The sequence below is a fragment of the Perna viridis genome, chromosome 13, assembly GCF_037379345.1.
Source record: "Perna viridis isolate PV_CMFRI_1.1 ecotype Kerala chromosome 13, ASM3737934v1, whole genome shotgun sequence".
Lineage (NCBI taxonomy): Eukaryota > Metazoa > Mollusca > Bivalvia > Mytilida > Mytilidae > Perna > Perna viridis.
Window position 1 is genome coordinate 10,049,275 of NC_142457.1, and position 18,726 is coordinate 10,068,000.

At 31.8% G+C, this 18,726-nt stretch overlaps 2 protein-coding genes across 4 annotated transcripts in view; one reads left to right on the forward strand and one right to left on the reverse strand.

Annotated features, from left to right (window-relative positions):
• The window catches only part of LOC148599514 (islet cell autoantigen 1-like), a 32,509-nt gene that overhangs the window by 8,772 nt on the left and 5,011 nt on the right, over nt 1-18,726 (forward strand). Inside the window, exons 6-11 of one of the 2 annotated variants that reach the window (XM_088557164.1) lie at nt 225-423; nt 2,027-2,251; nt 3,696-3,778; nt 6,625-6,783; nt 8,892-9,001; nt 10,797-10,937. In XM_088557164.1, coding sequence (XP_088413290.1) covers nt 225-423; nt 2,027-2,251; nt 3,696-3,778; nt 6,625-6,783; nt 8,892-9,001; nt 10,797-10,937 — 917 coding nt within the window. The remainder of the gene's footprint in view (nt 1-224; nt 424-2,026; nt 2,252-3,695; nt 3,779-6,624; nt 6,784-8,891; nt 9,002-10,796; nt 10,938-18,726) is intronic. The other variant, XM_088557166.1, reaches the window with a different exon arrangement.
• On the reverse strand, nt 12,591-16,929 carry LOC148599515 (protein meiotic P26-like). Of its 2 annotated transcripts, none has more exons than XM_088557162.1 (3): nt 16,789-16,929; nt 15,385-15,474; nt 12,591-14,708 (listed from the first exon to the last, which is right to left on the reverse strand). In XM_088557162.1, exon 3 carries the CDS (start codon nt 14,698-14,700, stop codon nt 12,679-12,681), a length of 2,022 nt encoding a protein of 673 aa, XP_088413288.1. In that variant the 5' UTR covers nt 14,701-14,708; nt 15,385-15,474; nt 16,789-16,929; the 3' UTR covers nt 12,591-12,678. The 2 variants fall into 2 exon arrangements, with proteins under 2 accessions (XP_088413288.1, XP_088413289.1); XM_088557163.1 differs by lacking the exon at nt 16,789-16,929 and adding an exon at nt 15,591-15,612.

Sequence of the window (18,726 nt, forward strand, 5' to 3'; positions counted from 1 at the left end):
ATTGGAACTTAACTCCTAGTGGATGGACTGATATTTTTGGTATTTCACTAAAATTCTCGTATTTGTTGTATCAGTAAACAGTTTTGGGTTCTCTCGGATATCAACTTCCTGTCTATTTTCGGGGGATACCTATTAGGCAACACATGCAATATCATCATGTTTATTCCTGTAAAAAAAAACACAAAAAAACAAAAAAAAAACCATTTCATGTCGTTGTTTTGTAGATTAGCCATGAGAGTGCCACTAGTACGTCTGTACCAGGAAGTAGAAACTTTCCGATACCGTGCCATATCAGATACCTTGATGACAATAAATAGAATGGAGGGAGCACGAACAGAATACCGAGGGGCATTATTGTGGATGAAAGATGTTTCGGAACAGTTAGATCCTGATACTTATAAACAGTTAGAAAAATTTAGAAAAGTAAGTTGTCTAGAGATTGCTTTTGCTTATTATTCAGATCAATAAACAGAAACTCAATGCTTCCTTATCATTTATCCCTGCTTTTGGCAAAAAAAAAAATTGTAAAAAATGTATACTTATTGTCTTCCATTTGCATTGAATTCATAAAAAAAAAAACCTGAGAACCAAGAAATTATGCTTGAATGGCCTAAATATACAGATTTTTTGTCAAGAATACAAGAAATAATTCAGTCTTTGAATTACTACTCAAGCTGAATTGTTCTGTTAAGTAAAATGAAAAATTGTTTAGTTTGAAATTGCCAAAATTAAGAATCGTGTAAAAGAAAAAAATACAGTGAAATCGTATGCTTTGAATTATAGCATAGAAACTCAAAGAACAAAAACATTTCCCATCTTATCCATGTAAAAAAATTCTCTTATCTGCATAACATTAGACCAAAAACTAGAAAATTCCTCTTGATTGCATAAATATTTTTCAAAATTTACTTAAAAATAGGTTAAAACATTAACACATGGTTAGTATATTACCTCAGTTTTCTAAAGAACTTTTTTTCTCTTTCTCTTGACTAGACACTATGGCCAGAATATAATTCGACATGATAAAAGAATATGTTCACTTAAACATTGATGATATTAGGTATTTTTCCTTGAAATGATAATTACTGTTAATTGCATATTTTTGTTTTCAGACAAATAAGCTATGTAATTAACATGAATCCACTGTGTCACACGCAGCAACTGTATCATGACCTTTTGACACAAATTAACATGAATCCACTGTATCACACACAGTGACTGTATCGTTTCCTATTGACATGAATTAACATGAATGTACTGTATCACACACAGTGACTGTATCATTTCCTATTTACAGGAATTAACATGAATCCACTGTATCACACACAGTGACTGTATCATTTCCTGTTTATACGAATTAACATGAATGCACTGTATCACACACAGTGACTGTATCAATGCCTGTTTACAGGAATTAACATGAATTACTGTATCACACACAGTGACTGTATCATGACCTGTTGACATTGTTATTACTCTTTATACAGCAAGTGTTCTTTATGAGCAGTCAGATTTCTACAACGGAAATGTTGTCACCGACTGATTTGAACTTTTTGTTGTAACAACCCAAACACGACTATGATTTGAAATTGTCAGGATGTGTCCCACTTTAAAACAATAGTGTTGCTTTTGTAGCTTAGAATGTTAGTACTCTTTAAAATTTTAGTTTTAAGTATGAAAAGGATAACAGTGCACTTACTTGAAAAAACAAATTTCATGGATGAATATGGCTCAAAGCAGTGTCTTATCCTGGAATATCTGCTGTAGTATGTAACATCACAATTAATCAATCAATTAATCAGTCATTATTTTTTCAGGTCCGAAATTCACAATCAATCAATTAGTCAGTCATTCAGGCTTTTGATTAAAGGGCGGTACCAGGTACTTTTAAGCTACTGAGAGGAACCTCCTGAATTTAAAATTTTTCATACATGTTTATAAAAGAAAATGATAAAAAGTACCTCCTACAAAACCAAAGGTAATTGCATTGCAAAAAAATAATGAAACTCCTGGTCATTATTTACAGGTCCAAGCCCAAGTCCGTAAAACAAAAGCAAAGTTTGACAAACTAAAATTAGATGTAATGCAGAAAGTTGATTTACTGGCAGCGAGTAGATGTAATATGTTTTCTCACGTTCTGGCAAACTACCAGTCAACATTGCTACATTTCTGGGAGAAGACATCACGAACCATGACAGCAGTGGCCGAAAGCTTTAAAGGGTACCAATACTATGAGTTTAACATCATTAAAGTAAGTCTTGATGAAGGGTACCAGTACTACAAGTTACATATCATTTAATTAAAGTAAGTCTCATTGATGGGTATTTTTGCTGAGGGCTGTTCCTTTTAAAAAGATTTGAGGTACCCAGGGAAAGGTACTTTTTCACCAGGAGAGCCAACCATAGAAGTTCTATTATCTTTTATCTTTTCTTGATCTGTCCATCCTTCATAGAATAACTGTCCATTACCATTAGGTTGAATGTCTGAGGATAAGTTCGGGGGTTTAAAATTTTTTTGGGAAGACCCGAGCCCTGGACTTTTTCGCCTTTTGTACACTAAGCCCAAACAATGTTGTGTCAAGTCCCAATCGATATAAATACAATTTTGTTATCTGATATTCTTATGTATAATTCTATGTTTGCAGGGAAGAAGACACAGTGTCAATTGATTCCGTATCCAGGTCTGATGCCTTGTCATCAGCTTTTCGTTTCTGCGTTTTTTTAACTGTGAAATTGTAATTGAGCAACGATATTTTCCTCAAAAGTTTATCAACGAAATTTTATCTTTATCATTCCAGTGCTTGATTAATAAAATTTGTAGTATGTCAAAAAGTGTGTCTGATCAAACACAGGTGTGATTCAGACTTGAGAATGACTAATCAATAGATCGATCTAGTGAATACCCATTCTAAAAATAAAGTTATTACTATTTATAGGTCAGGGAATAGATTGAGAAACATGGTCCAAATAATAATGACAACAAAATCTTTCAAAAAATAGTTTTAATTTTTTTTAGATTTGCCAAGCCCGACAGACTTATTTCATTGAAAAACAGCAAGTCCGAGGTGCAATTTTTTTAGTCACGGGCGTCCCTCGGTTTCTGTATATCAAATTTACCATCACCATAAGACAATATCTCCCCCTTTCCCACATATGTTTTACTGGAACAGCCCTGAAACAGAAAAGGCATTCTTTAAATGGAACTAGATGATTTCACAAAAAGCCATTAGTTTAAAATTATTCATAATTATTGCTGACATAACTTACAACAAATTTTACTCTTTGAGTGCTTGTTGAATCAACTGATTCAGTTTTTTTTATTCATTTGTTAATTGAATTTAATTACATGTGTCTCGAAAAATGACAGCATTGTTGTTCAACTTTTGTTTTTGATGCATAAAAACTGATTCTTTTATAGGTAGTAGTGGTTTTAATTCTCCACTTCTGGATCCATGCCAGGCATGCTGGGCCTAAGCCTTTTAATTTTTCATAAAAAAATTTGTTGAACTGTAAGAAAATTATTGGAGCCCTCAGGAATGTGGTTTTTCCATAGATTCACTGATTTCCACTTTTCAAAATCAGATTTTGTTTTTACAGTTCTTTATTACACTGTATATTCACCAATTTCTGTTTCTTTATTTTTCAAATCTGATACCAAAAAATCATGCTAAATAAAGACTGATCCTTATTTTGCAGGATTTAGCAGAACCAAACAGAAAATTAGCAGAAGAATCGGCTAAAGGGAAAGAAGCAGATATTGATGATTTTGATCCTAGCAAGTAAGTAATGTTAAAGTTAACTGTTGTACTGATTAGCATCTGTGTTGTACATGATTGTTTCATAGCAGAAAGTGCTACTTATGATAACTGAATGTAAACTGAAAGATAGGATAAGGCCATAAAGTATATATATGTCTGTTTACCGTTACCTAACAAACTATATTTTTATGCCTGGTCCTTAATGACTTTATCTGGCAAACTATAATTTATATTAAAAAATTGGTATAATAAATTTCTGTTTAAATCTGGAAGTACGTCTCAGCTAAGTCATCAGGCAATTTTTAATCAGGCATTTTCATGTCGTTATAGAATATCGGTCACCTAGTAGTAAACAAAAAGTCAGCATGGGGCATAATCGTAAAATTTTACTCCATGACTAATGATTTGAATGAGGAAAGGTGAAACCTTTGCCATGAATAGTAACATTTAATTTGAATGCCAGCCTGCCAACCCTATATTTGCTTCGAAGGTAACCGTAAACATATTTATTATTTTTTATGGCCTGATCACATCATGCGCACTCAATTTATTTAAAAATCATACATGTATGTTGTATATTATAATATTCCTTGTGTAACACTTTGACTGTGTAAATATTTGACATCAAATACATTTATGTAGCAGCACTCCAGTTAGCCTTTAATATAGGGCACATTATTATTTTTTTTATCTATTAACCATTCTGTCCATTAAAGGAAAATGAATTTAAAAGATCCAAAAAAGACTTTACTTTAGTTTTTTATACCCCACCGTACAAAGTGGCAAGGTATATAATACTTTCTGAAAAGTTGCTTGTAAGTCCATTCGCTTAGATGTTTTCCAGGTGAAAATTTAAGAAGATATTGCTGGATCTTTTTGTCAAATTTTGTACAGTTATTGAGTATCATAAAATACAGATAAAGTTCATATTTCAGTTTGATTGTATTATTTACACAAAATATATGTCCATTTTTAGTTGTTTTATTATAGGGCACATTATTATTTTTTTTATCTATTAACCATTCTGTCCATTAAAGGAAAATGAATTTAAAAGATCAAAAAAAAACTTTACTTTAGTTTTTTATACCCCACCGTACAAAGTGGCAAGGTATATAATACTTTCTGAAAAGTTGCTTGTAAGTCCATTCGCTGAGATGTTTTCCAGGTGAAAATTTAAGAAGATATTGCTGGATCTTTTTGTCAAATTTTGTACAGTTATTGAGTATCATAAAATACAGATAAAGTTCATATTTCAGTTTGATTGTATTTTTTACACAAAATATATGTCCATTTTTAGTTGTTTTAACCCCCCCTCTATATAAATGTCCTCTGGTAAGAATCTATATATTGATAATGGTATTGCATGTTTGCGGTTTGTATTCAATTTATTGAAGAACTCAAATACATGTTCTTTATTGGTGATCTGTACCATTTTCCTTTGATCTTGTTGTCAGACAGATATTTTTCTATCTCTTGTACATGACAAAATACCCATAATCATTTTGACTGAAAATGATGTCACACACCAACAGTTTGTATTTGCATTACTTAAGTTTTTCTGAAAGTGCATTAAAATCATCAAAAATTCAATTATTAGATTACCAATAAATGGTATTGATATTGTCAGTATCAAAATTGAAAGAAATTATTATTCTATATATCTGAAGTAAATTTTCAAAAATTGGTGTTTAGATGCATATACATTGTATGACCCAATAAAATACTAAGTAATTCTATAGAAAAGCTGTATACGTAAAGCCTATTGTTCAATGGTAATAAAAATATCAAAATACAAACCTAAAGTTTCCAATTTAGTTTCAAAAGTTTGTCAAACGTGGTAAATTGTAATGGCAACAATGTTGTATGAATGTTGTATTAGTATTGTTATCTTTAAAGGGAGATAATGAAGGCATTTTTTAGCAAACTTATAAAAATTTGTTAATTGTTCTATTCAGTCACTGCATGTAGGATCTAACAACATTCCATTCTACTTTCCATTCTGAAGACATTTCTGATCAGCCAATCAGATTTCATCTTTCTTGATTTTGAAAGCATCAAAGGAAAAAACCCAAGGATTCTGAACAGAAAATAGAATGAATTGCTTTTAGATCCTACATTCAGTGACTGAATGGAACGATTGATAGGTCCAATTCTAATTATATTGCACTTTTGAATAGTAGTGTAAATTTTTTGGGCAATTTTACACAAAAGCATTAATTACAGAAACTTCTTTCTGATGGGATGAAGAAAAGTGTTGTGTAAATCTGTGGTGACTAGTCTTTTTTCATATTTATGAAATGCAAGCCATTTAAGCAAGTTTTTCAAAGAGACATAAAGGTATACCACTAAATACCTGATAACCTGATTGGTTGTCTCATAGAGGAAAGAAAAAACTGTAAATATTTTTCTTGGAAACTTTAACTATTTTCACTTCAGTACATACCTGAATGTTTTGAAATAAGTTATTTAAATGTATCCATGTACTTACCATGTCCCCAATAAATTGAATATTTGAATTTGATGTCTACTGATGTCCATTGCTCCAATTTGAAAGTAAACCAGTCTGTCAGATGACAAATTTGTAGAAAGTTACTCCCCATTGCTTAAATTCTTAAAAATGAGTCATATTCAGGAATATGAAAAAGGACTATTTTACGCAATAATATTAATTTGTTATATTCTGAGGAGGTTGGGGAGAAAACAAATTGACTTTCAGTAATTTTCACTGAAATGGAACTTTATTAGGCATATAAAAATAATGTAAAAAAAATAAATTGAAAGAATTATTTAAAATAAATGCCTCCTTCTCCCTTATAAGATGCTTAGACTGTATCAATAGTGCTAGTTTATTTGTTGTGGTATTTCAGTTATGATTATATAGAAGATAAATCACGAGAGGAAAGGAGAGAAAATGAACAAGAAGTAGCCAGTAGATTAGAGAGTAACGAACAAGAATTGTCCAATCGATTAGAAGGAAATTTAATAGATCATTGTGAAGAATTTTCCGATAATAATCGTAATGATAGGTAAAGTTTGTATGAACACCTAGCTTGTTTTTCATTGAATGATACAAACCTACTTTCTCTAATTCTACTTCTGGGTCTCACTAACCACTTCTAATGTTTCCATTACTTTACATGTTAAAAAAGTAATTTTCAAAGTTTCACGGTGAATTCCCAGGACAAATTACATCTTCAAGTCGCATACTGTTGCAAAGCTTTGAAAATAAGGCTTCCAAAATCATTATGCTAATGGTACAATGATTGTAGAAATTCTTTACAAAATTTACTTAAATAAATAATACTGAAAATCCACATTTTTACCTTTTCTGCTAAATGACAGCATGGAGGCAAATTACTCACACATGTCAAAAATATTCATACACTTTTGTAGTTAATTACATATATGATTTTAAAGTACACATTCTCAGCTTTATTTTGACTACTTTTAATCATAATACACACAAATAATGCACTTACAATGCATATGTCTAGGTTCAGTGTGCTTTTGGTACTACATAGGGGGGTGGCCATTTGACCCGGAAGTGGCTAGTGCATCATTTAAAGTAAATCTTTATGTATAATGGAGCATGATCTATGCTCAAAATAGTAAGGACCACACAAAAGAAAGCATATGTACTAAAATTCAAGAGATTTTAAACTTTTATATGCACTACTCAATTCAGTTGAAGGGCTTATTGACTTTCTGTTGGTGCCTACCCTTGTATCGACACTGTATAGATGTCTTCATTTTGATAGTCATGTTATAGTGAACTGCAGTCTGTCTGTCTGTCTGTCTGTCCATCCATCCATACATCATTATATGGCAGAAACTCAAAACTTTTTCAAAAGATTTTGATACTTTTGTAGTAAAATGTTTGACCTAAATCATGCTAAATTGAGGAAACTCCCTGTTCTTTTGCTTTTAATTGCTTCCTATTTTTTTTTCCTACTCCTTTGTTGCTAGTCAATGGACTTAATTAAATTTCATCAAAAGTTTAGGCATCATGAGACTGATACATGTACATGAACATGTTGAAGCAATAAAGTCAATGTCTGAAGTCTGAAAAGAGAATTTAAATGAAAGGCTTTGCCATTTGGCAAAAATTCTCCTGAACTTTTGAGGAATCTTGATGAAGGTTATTTTTAGAGTATTAGGCATCATATGTAGATGTGCATAAAAAATATATTCTTTGTTAGATCCCTGCAAAGGTAGATAATACAACCAGGATTTAACATAAGAAGTCCATGACTGAAGCAGGGGTATTTTCTTTGTGAGCTTGCTCACAGAATTTCTAGTTCATCATATCACCATTAAACTTGGTTTTCATGTTATTTTTAAGACAAACTGTATTTTTTCCTACTTTGTAGGCATTGGGATTATTTTAACTATTTGTGGTTTTTTAATTGCGCTATAAATAACATTCTATGACATCATGAGAGGAGGATCACCTTTCCACCTTTCCTATGAACATTTTTTTGAATAGATATAAAGACTCCTGTTTCAAGAATTTGAGGAACAGAATTATTCTCAACAAAGAGTTAACTATCATTTTTATACTATCTGGAGACTATGAAATTCATCTGCATAGTCTAAAAATTAAAATTAAAAAATGTTTGGATTGTAGCAAAACAGTAATCATCTGCTCTCAAGGCAAGATTCTATAATTGGGTGTGTAGGTTTGTCTGTTTTGTAATACAATAGACTGAAATGTTGGTGCCTATTCGTACATTCTCTAGCATAAGTTCCCAAGCTCCTTACTTGTAACAGTAACATAGATGCCAACCTTTACGATTTGTCCATAATTTTTACAAATTTCGGGTGGAAAATACAGTCTTGCATTCAACAGACTACTATTTAAGGATTCCAATCCCTTCTGAGCCATTCCTGGTTTACAAAATGTATCCTGATTGTTTAGATGCTTTGCAGAGACCATTGAATTATGTGCAGTGTAGATTCAGATCATGCAGTGCATTCAAGTTTCACAAATTTTATAGATTTCTGTTAAAAAAAGTGTTGTTGTTTCTGAATATTGAATGAAACACTTTTTATACGGAAATATTATCACCTTATTAAAAAGTGGTAAGCAAATTTTATTACTAGTTGAGAATACATGTAGATTTGTTCATTTCAGGTTGATAGAATTTGAAGATTACCATGACGATGATGATGGGAAAGATGCTTTACAAACCAACGGAAGCATGCAGAATTTGTATGAAGGAGATAACAGTAGTATGAATGAAGGTATGTGAAAAGATTTTTCTTGTCCTTCCAACTTGTTATATCCCATCACATAAAGTGGCATTGTCTCATGTGATACCCTCCAGTAAGCAGTATGTCTGTCTGTCTGTCTTTCCCATGACAGTTTCTAGATAATAACTTGAGAACTGATCAATGAATATTTTTGTAACTTTGCACCATTGCTAAGTACCTAAAAATACAAGTCAATTTTAATTTTCAGCAAAATCAAAACTGTTGTTTTGTAGTTAAGCTATTTTGAACATTCTGCCGTCCCCCATGTTTTGCCATCATTTAATGTTCATTTAGTGACAGCTATTTTTATTTATCATACTTCATTTTCCTGATTATTAATTGTATAATAAATTACCTCATATTCTTCTCTTTAAGGGAGAGGGGGAGGCAAAAAAAGCAAGAAAAATGATTTAAAAAAAAAACACCTCCATCTCTTCGTGATTTTGTACCAGTGTTTTAAAAGCTAAATATTCAAATGAAAATGAAAAAATTGAAGGAAAAAATTATAAAATAATTAAGAAATAAACCACGCAAACTCCATTTTTATGATTGTTTTACCACAGGCTGGCCATTTATGTCGCATTGTTTTACCCTGAGCGATAGCAAGGTGTTAAGTAACAACTTTTTGCCAGCTTGTGGTAAAACAAATGATAAAATGGGAGTTTCCGTGATTTGTTTCGATTCTAATAGGACTAGCTTCTTCATATTTTTGAATAGACGCAGCCTTTTCGTTGCATGAAATCTTGTTCATTTGTTCATCACTTTTTTTACCATGGCTGTAGTCTAAAGATCTTTGAAGCAGGTCATATTAGAATTGGAAATATTGAATAACTGAAAAAATTATAATAAGTGCTGAAGAATGCCAAAATTTAACAAATACTTGGAACTTTGAATCATGCACAAATTATATTTCCAAGCTTTCTCAGCACAAGTTATGGTATTTTGGCTATTCACAGTAACCAATGAAAAATCTTATCTTTTCTTTAATGTATTGTTACTTCATATAAAGTGATAATTTTGTGATCTTGACATTCTAAATTGTCAGTCAACATGGTGTCCAGTAAAGTTGATATCACAATAGAAAAGTGATGTGATAATATGGCAGGAGAAAGTTGAAGAGTGAAAATGCTGAATATATTGATAGTATCTAAATATATTAAACATGGAACTTTCAATAATTCTCTGCAGTCTATAATACTAGATTTCACTGCAAATTTTACATTAACTGGTTCCTTTTTGCACAGGGAACATTGAAATTTCACAGCTTTCTACAGGTATATAATAACTGTAAACCAGGTTATTTTTCCAGATTTATATACAGTGACCTGTGTTTAAGGACATAGACCTAGGGTAAGGGACATAAATCTTGAAATCACTGACATGTTTGTATTATATTCAATTTCACCAAAGCCTATCAAGCATTCATTTGAAATAGAATGAAATCATTCCAAGTTACTTTGATGCAAACATGAGATTGATGTAAAATGCTGAATACAAACTTTTGAATAATTTGTAAGTGTTATGTCCCTTAGCCTAGGTCTACCTACTTAAATGGAACCCTTTTTGACTGTAAAATTTTGTCAGTTTATACAGGTTTTCATTTTATTCAAGTTGAAAATACACTCAAACATATACATGTATAAAGATACTTGTATAATTGTCTGGTTTAGACAGGTTGTGGTTTTTAGACATGTTTCTCTGTATATATACTTGGTCTGTCAAATAGTTTTGTGTCTTATATTCTTTGATAGACTTTCACTTTTGCATTGTACCATGAATGTTTCAGAGAACAAATCAAAGCTATTAAAAGATGGCGCCGATAAATCTAGTCCATTTATTGAATTTGAAGAGGATAAACCAGTTGAGGATTTCAGCGGGAAAATAATACCTTCGTCAGAGTCATCGCAAGCCAGGAAAAAGAATAAAGGTAGGCATGATGAATGTCATGTGATCAGTGAGCTAATGTAGGCTTGATGAATGTCATGTGATTAGTGAGCTAATTTAGGCTTGATGAATGTCATGTGATCAACTAGTTAGCTAATGTAGACATGATGAATATCATGTGATTAACAGTATTAGTTCTTTTTGATAATTTTTTAAAAGAAAAACAAACATTTTTGTGGTGTGATGAACCTAGGAAAACCATGAATATTGTTACATAAGGAAAGACCTTGTAGACCATTTCTATGTGCTTACACAATATAAATGGTGTTAGGACTAGTACAGAGCAGGGTCTGTTTGTATGGTCAGATGTTCTCATTCTGAAATTCATGAAATATCTGCACATCCAACTAATCAATCAATAGTCTACTGAAGTATTTTACTATTTTCTTAATATCTTCTGATGAATACATTCAAAACTGACGACTGATTTGTATTCAGCCTGCTACTTTCATGTTCCTCTATATGATGTATAGTAATCTGATTATTTTATGCTACTAAAGTAATATGAGTTAGGTACAGATTTTAACCAAGCATCACACATATATTTTCTTACATTTGTTAAGTCATTGAAAAAAAGGGACGATAGCCGAAAGGGGCGAGATAGGATAGATAAACTGTTGTCTATTTAAAAAAAAATAAAAATTAAGCGGATCAAGATACTGTAATTATTTCTTTTATTTTTTCTTTGTTTATGAACTGCGTATTTTAATTTTAAAACAATTTAAATGCTACTTTCACTTTGAATTCACTTTCGTGACCCATTTCTGGGGATGTAGCTATTAAATATTCCAGTTGGCTAAAGGTATATTGTTAGCCTTGCACACGTACTCTGTATTACAAGTCTTGTCATTGTATAAATGGTTAAATATGTCATATTTCTATCATTATTTTACACATGAGACTTATGAAATATAGACTATAAATGGTTAACTCCTATGTTTCTGAATGGAAGTTATGAACCAATTAGTTCTTAGGTCACATGATGAAACTTACAAGCCAATGGCAATTTTCTCTCTCTTAGTCTCTGGTGTAGTACTGTATATATGTTGTATCCATGGAAATTGTCATGGGGTGCCATTTTCACAATTTGTTTTCTAAGTCTTAGTATGTAAGCATTTCCTGTGAATGTTAATTTTGCCATCAGACTTCTTATCAACTTTCAAGAAAACTTTAATTAGGAAATAATAACCATGAATGAAGGGAAGATTACCCCATTATGAAAAAATACATTTTTTCAATACAATTTGTATTTGAATGTCATCTGCAAATAGTTTTTGTTATAAATGCTTGATATTTATTTAGGAAGCAAGACCCATAACATGAATAACCATCTTATATTTGTCAACATGTAAATATCTTCAATATGTATATGAACTCGAAGCAAGTACTATAATACTGCAGTGCAGGTTGTATATTGTCTTAAGTATCAGGATAGGAAATTCACTGAAATTCTAGCCAGTCCTGAATACAATTTTTCAATATATTTACTATATGGCTATATAAATTTTTGCTAAAATTAGCCAGCCCTGCCAGAACATAGCCTGTCTCGGGCTGGTGGGCAGGCTACTATTTCTAACTCTGTAAGTATGTATTAGTGATCTATTTGATTATTAATTTCTTAAGTATAAATATTGCATATGTTAGAAATTTTAATTTATTATTTGATTTAATTCAAAGAATAATTTTTCCAGAGTAAAGATTTTCCACAATGTAATAAGATTTTCTCAAATGTAGCGATAAACTCTGACTTTGCCTAGTGCTTCTGTTACAAGAAAATGTCCGTTCTTGGTTATAGCTAATCCCATTGGATGCCAAAGTCCATCATTTTTAGTCAGGAGGTACTTTGAAAATGAACCATCAGGTAACAGTACATGTATACGATGATTTTGATGGTCTGCCACAAATATATATCCATAGTCATCACAACAAATACCAAAAGGCTTGAGAATTTGATCTTGTTTTGTCCCATAACTTCCATAATTTGCGAGGTATTTTCCTTCAGGGCTAAAAATTTTGATGTTTGGTGCAGCAGTATCTGTGACGAGAATGTTGTCATTGTTGGTAACAGCAACACAATAGGGGTCAACCATGACCTTTGACCCTGATTTATCTTTTCCATCTATTCTCTTAATAAGTTCACCTGTGTTTGGGTCGTGAATTGTCAGTTCAAGGGTTCCACAGTCCACTACTATAATTTGACCCTTGCTGTTGGTTGTTATCCCCCTGGGATGCTTAAATTGTCCACCGATTGATGATAAGAATTGACCTCGGGGGTCAAATATTTTGACCTCATTTGTTTCATAGTCTGTGACCGCCATATTTCCATTTTTCAGTATAGCTACATCAAATGGTGAACCAAGTTTATTGTCAGGTTTTCCTATAAATTCTAAAACTAGTTTCCCACTCTTGTCAAAGACCTTGACCTTTTGATTGTCCCGGTCAACTGTGACAATATTGTCAGTTTGTGTAATTGCCACCCCAGTTGGCCAGACATCTTTTGAGTCATTTTCACCATCAGCTTCAAATGATTGTAAAACTATGGGTGCGTTTTTAAGGGGTGGTAAAACAGTTGACATAGAGATTCTTCCATTTTCCAAAACCGAGGAAGTCTCTTTTTGATTCGCAGGAACATGTTCCATGGCCAGTTTTCCAAAGAGAATTTTTATATTTTGCTCTATATTACTTCCTGCAGAGAAACCTAAATTTAGTTTATTGTTAATCCCATCTATTTGCATATTCATTAGCTGAGTCAAACGAAATGTGATGGGCCGATGTAATGTCAAAATTTCATCATTTCTTCCATGATGTAGAAGGTGTTCTAGATATGTTGAATTATTCTGCAAAGATGTTCCTGCTATTTCCAGATTTTCTTGCTTTTGTTTGGCTTCTAAGACCTCAGTTTCACATCTGTCATTTAATTTTTCTTTCAATTCTTCTTTGTATTCATCTATAATCTTGTGTAGACAGTTTGCTTGGCTTTCAATTTGTGTAGTCAGGACTTGTTTGTTCTCTTCAACTGAGTTTCTATAGTTCTGAAGGTATTTCACATAGTCTTTCAGATTGGGAATTTGACCTTGAATGCCCTCTAATAATCCATTAATGTGCCTCTGATAGCGTGGAAGTGCTTCTTCCAAAGACATGGTCTTGTGACTGTCATGCTCAGCAATTTTACATTTTGCACAGATCAAAATTTCACATATTTCACAAAAAGAGTTAATTTCTTCATCATGTGCTCTGCAAGCTGGTTGTTGATGGGATCGTATATCATGATCGTATAGTCCATTCTGAATCTGCTTAAATGGTATAACCTGATGGTTTCTGGTTATTTTGGTGCGGTGATGTGCATTTGTGCAGTTTTCACACATGTCATCTTTGCAGTCTAAGCAAAGAGATATCGCTGTTGATTCTTTGCTGTCAAACTTGCAATAGTCACAATGACGAGAAGTGTCTTGCTTATAGCTTCGTACATATATTAGATTGGTAATGAAGGAATTTTCTGGATACGCTGCAGCTCCCTCCTCTGAAACCCCAAGGAAAGATCTACATAGAGGGCACTGCAGTTTGGTGACTGGTTCTTCATTTTCAGAAACTGGTACCCTATTACTGATCTGGTCAATACAAGCTCTGCAGAATGTGTGTAGACAGGGAAGAATTTTAGGTTCTTCATAAATATTCTCACATTTGGAACATCTCAGGAATTTAGATTCAACTAGTTCGGCTAAGGTGGTCTCAGTCTTTCCATTCATTGTGTATTCTGAAAATGAAAGTGATATTCATTAACCATAGAAATAAGAGCCTTCTCTAATAACCTAAAATTATACAAGACAGATCTGTGTAGAAAATAATACCCTGTAATTGTACATATTTTCCCAAGCACTTACGTCTTCAAACATTTTCACAAGTACCTGGTGTCTAAGTTTGTGCTATGTTGGAGGTTACTATATGCTTAATGTTTTATGTGCATATTTATAGGTACTGAATTAAGTGAAAAATAATTTATGGTGAATTTTGTGAAAATAAATAAGTTACTTTGAACAGATGAAATTCTGAAGCATTGCTGAACCTTTTTCATCCATTTATTTAGTCAGTCTTTCCCACAGTTTTATATTTAACCATGTACGTGTAATGTATAAGATAAGTCATATTTTCCATTTATGTTTATTTTAATTTATTTGACATTGTGGAGTTGCTGCTATGATGTTTTTTGTGATGTTAATCTCCTTTCATTCTAATAAATATAGGAAGTTCTTTTGAAGTAGACTCAATATATCTATGTCATACTGATTAAGTGTTGGTGTCATTTTATGCTAGGTCGTCTCCCCCACAATTTTTCTTACTGAATTGCCTATGTCATTTAGTTATATATACAATGTATTTTTCCTGTAAAATGATTATTGATGTCTACTGTTAAACTTCAAGTTTTGTCTTACCTTAGTGATAGTCCTGTATAACAAATACCAAATTCAACCTCACGGCAAATTCTCATATCGGTAACTGGAGTCAGCTTCAACTTCTGTATTCTGAAAAATATCCAATAAAACTTGTATTGTTATTTTAATTGATTGTAACAGCCAGTATTATAAGTAACTAGTGACAACAAGATTGTCAGTTTTAATGAACATTTTTAGCATGTCACCATGATGCCTAATTAATCCAGAATTAGAACACAGTTATAATTAGCCCAATAAAGTCAGTCTACTTGTTCATTTTACAATAATTGATTATTAAGGTATGGGAAATCCTGTATTGATTTTCAATCAATGAAAAAAAATGAATGGTCATGTTAGATTTTGATAAGGTTGTTTACATAAGGAATTATGTTAAGGGTATGAAATACCGCACGGGAAAGGAATAGGGTTTTAATTGCATTTTGGACTTGAGTTATTGATGTATCGATTTTTAGTTTCAGAAGTATTTAGAAATAGTCAGCTAAAATACATACATATATGTCTGTCAAACAGGGATGAATTTTTTCCACTTTTTAAAATCGAGATTTTATCATTACAGTTCTTATTTTTACTGTATATTTACTTCTGATTTTGCAGATTTTGGATTCTCGCTTTGTCTGTTTTTAAACCAGGAAGTTTGGCCTAAAATGAGCTTACTTCTAAAATCAGCATACTTTCTATTGGGTAGATTTTACATGCCATGGGTATTGAAGAGTGGGTATTAGTACTGGGTCCATGCTTTACCACCCCCCCCCCCCAACCACGTATATGTTTGAAGTGGAGTTGTTTCTTGGCTTTCAATCAATGGTTATTGAAGATATTGATCATTCAATAAAAGTATGTAAACTGTTGATACAATGATATTGGTTACCATTTATGTGTTAAACACAAGAAAATAAATATTTAGACGGAAAATTCATGTATTTACTTTTAATATTATAAGTTCTATTTAGGTAATATATTGATGGTAATATGTTTGTTTAGTAGGTTTGTTATTGGGAAATTATGTTTGATCAATTAGAAACAATTCAGGTAGCTACAATAACGATCATTTGGGTTCATCAGAGTGTAAAAATTCTGAATACCAGCAATTAAAAATTTGTGCATTTTTTTTTCTTTTTGTCATTTTTTATCCCTTCTCTACATGGGGCTTAAGTGCAATCATCTTCTCATCCTTTAGTCTGTCAATTACAATTTTCTGAACACTTTTCTGTAATAGGTTTCTCAGCTTCTTTTGGAGGGAACTATCAGATATTTGATATCTTGATGACTTGTATTAACCTGCCATTATTATTGTAATCACATAAATCTTGATAACAAAGTAGAATTATGCACAAAAAAGTTCTGAATTTACTATATTCTATATTTTTTCTCTAATGAACTTACCTTTTCAAGATGAAAGTTAAGAAACAATCTTATCTTGAAGTTTCTATCTCTCTTTAAATTTCATCACTATGTTTTATCACTATCTATTATGTTGTTAAGGGGCTCCTCTGCTTGACAAAAATCTCCAGGTATAAAATCTCGTTAATAGTTACAGACAGGTAAAAATTAATTGCCTTTCAAATCTGTTTAAACCATCCAAATTGTCAAAAACTTCATATCTTTGAGAATAAGTTTAAAAGGATAAGTAATATGTACTTTCAGTAATGGTTTTTAACAAGACTAATTCGATTTGCATCAATAAACATTTCATCGGCATTTAAATTTTTTCAATCATTGAAAGTACTGGTATTTAACTGCAAAAACATATTTGAGATTTGAATATTTCTGGACTTTTACCAAATAAGTCATGAGGTTCAGTGAAGGAGCTGAATTGTTTTTTTTGTGTTTAACTTTACAATTTCACAGCATGAAAGTTCTTAGGCTTACCATTCTGTAAATGAATTAAACTTTATATACCAGTAAATTATGTGTAAAAAATAGTTATAAATGAATATCCCATTGCTAATTGTGAGAACCCAATGTTGAAGAAATGGACAAAAAGTAAATATTTAGTAATGAACTTTTGCAGATATTTTACACACTTTTAAGTTTTAAGTGTAAGTTTTTGTAAGAATTGGGCAAAATGTGAAAAACCCACAGACCCGACAATTCCCTCAAGGATTCTTTCCCTCTATTAGAGAAGACCATTATTTGATCTTTACATCACTGGATTTGCTCAGAATTTGTTTTGATAAAATATTAGATGAATGAAATTTTTGACAGTGTTATCTGCCTTGAAATGTTCATTTAATGCATTTCAATGAAATTATAACTATATTTACCAAAATGGTTTGGAAAATCTTGTTTTTTTCATGATTCTGATGATGCAAATAGTCAAATTAAATTTACAAAATGGTGTTTTTTTTTTATACCATGTTTAACTCACTGCCTGATTCTTATAGAGACTGACATTTAAACTAGCAGGTCAGTTAAACTTTCATGCTAAATTTGTTAACTTAAAGCCAGCATGAAAGTCTATTGAATTGTTCCTTAAAAAATACTTTGAAAATATCTACCATCACCCAAGATAACCCTCTTACATAGATCCCACATAAATAGATTGTATGCTGAATCAAGGGGAAAAAATCATAGACAGAAGCGAAAACATGAAATGGTTGCCATCTAGAAATCCCCAAAACTTCTTACTAATGCCCACTCCTATCGTTTGAAAATTTACGCTTCTTGAACTTCTTATGAAAGTGTCTGTGAATTTATCACTATCTTTGCACTCTATATTTCTTGCCTGATACTCATGGAGTAATCAGAGGCAGATCTAGAGATTATGAAAAGGGGTGAGGGGTTCCTGCTGGGTTCCCATTAAAAAGGGGGGGTGGGGGGTTCCAGGCTACTCTTTACTTATATTTGCCAAAATTATAAACACAGTTAACAAAATTTTCCAACAAAACCTTTCTAGATCTGCCACTGAAGGAAGAAGTTTGTTTTGTTTAAAACATGTGGTAGAAGAAGAAGAAGGTCAAATTCATCAGTTATTGGCAACAGAACAAAAATGCATTTGGCTAGTGCTAATTATTCAGCATTAGTGATGATTGTCTGGCTAGTATTTAAATAATACTGGGCAATATAATGACTCATAGGGTCATATTTTAACCAAGCTGGCTATCAAAATTTTACTTTAAAGAGTTAAAATTGAAGGTTATTCATCAATTCTATGAGAATTTAAAAAAAAATCATGCACTCCAGTTTCAGTTTTCATTATTTGATGTCCTGTCTATTAACTTTCCTGCATTCTTCTTTTTATCCATATCTTAATACGTGTACCAGTAAACCAGTTTAGGCACATATGATAGGAATAGTCAGTGTCCCTTACCTAAATCCTAA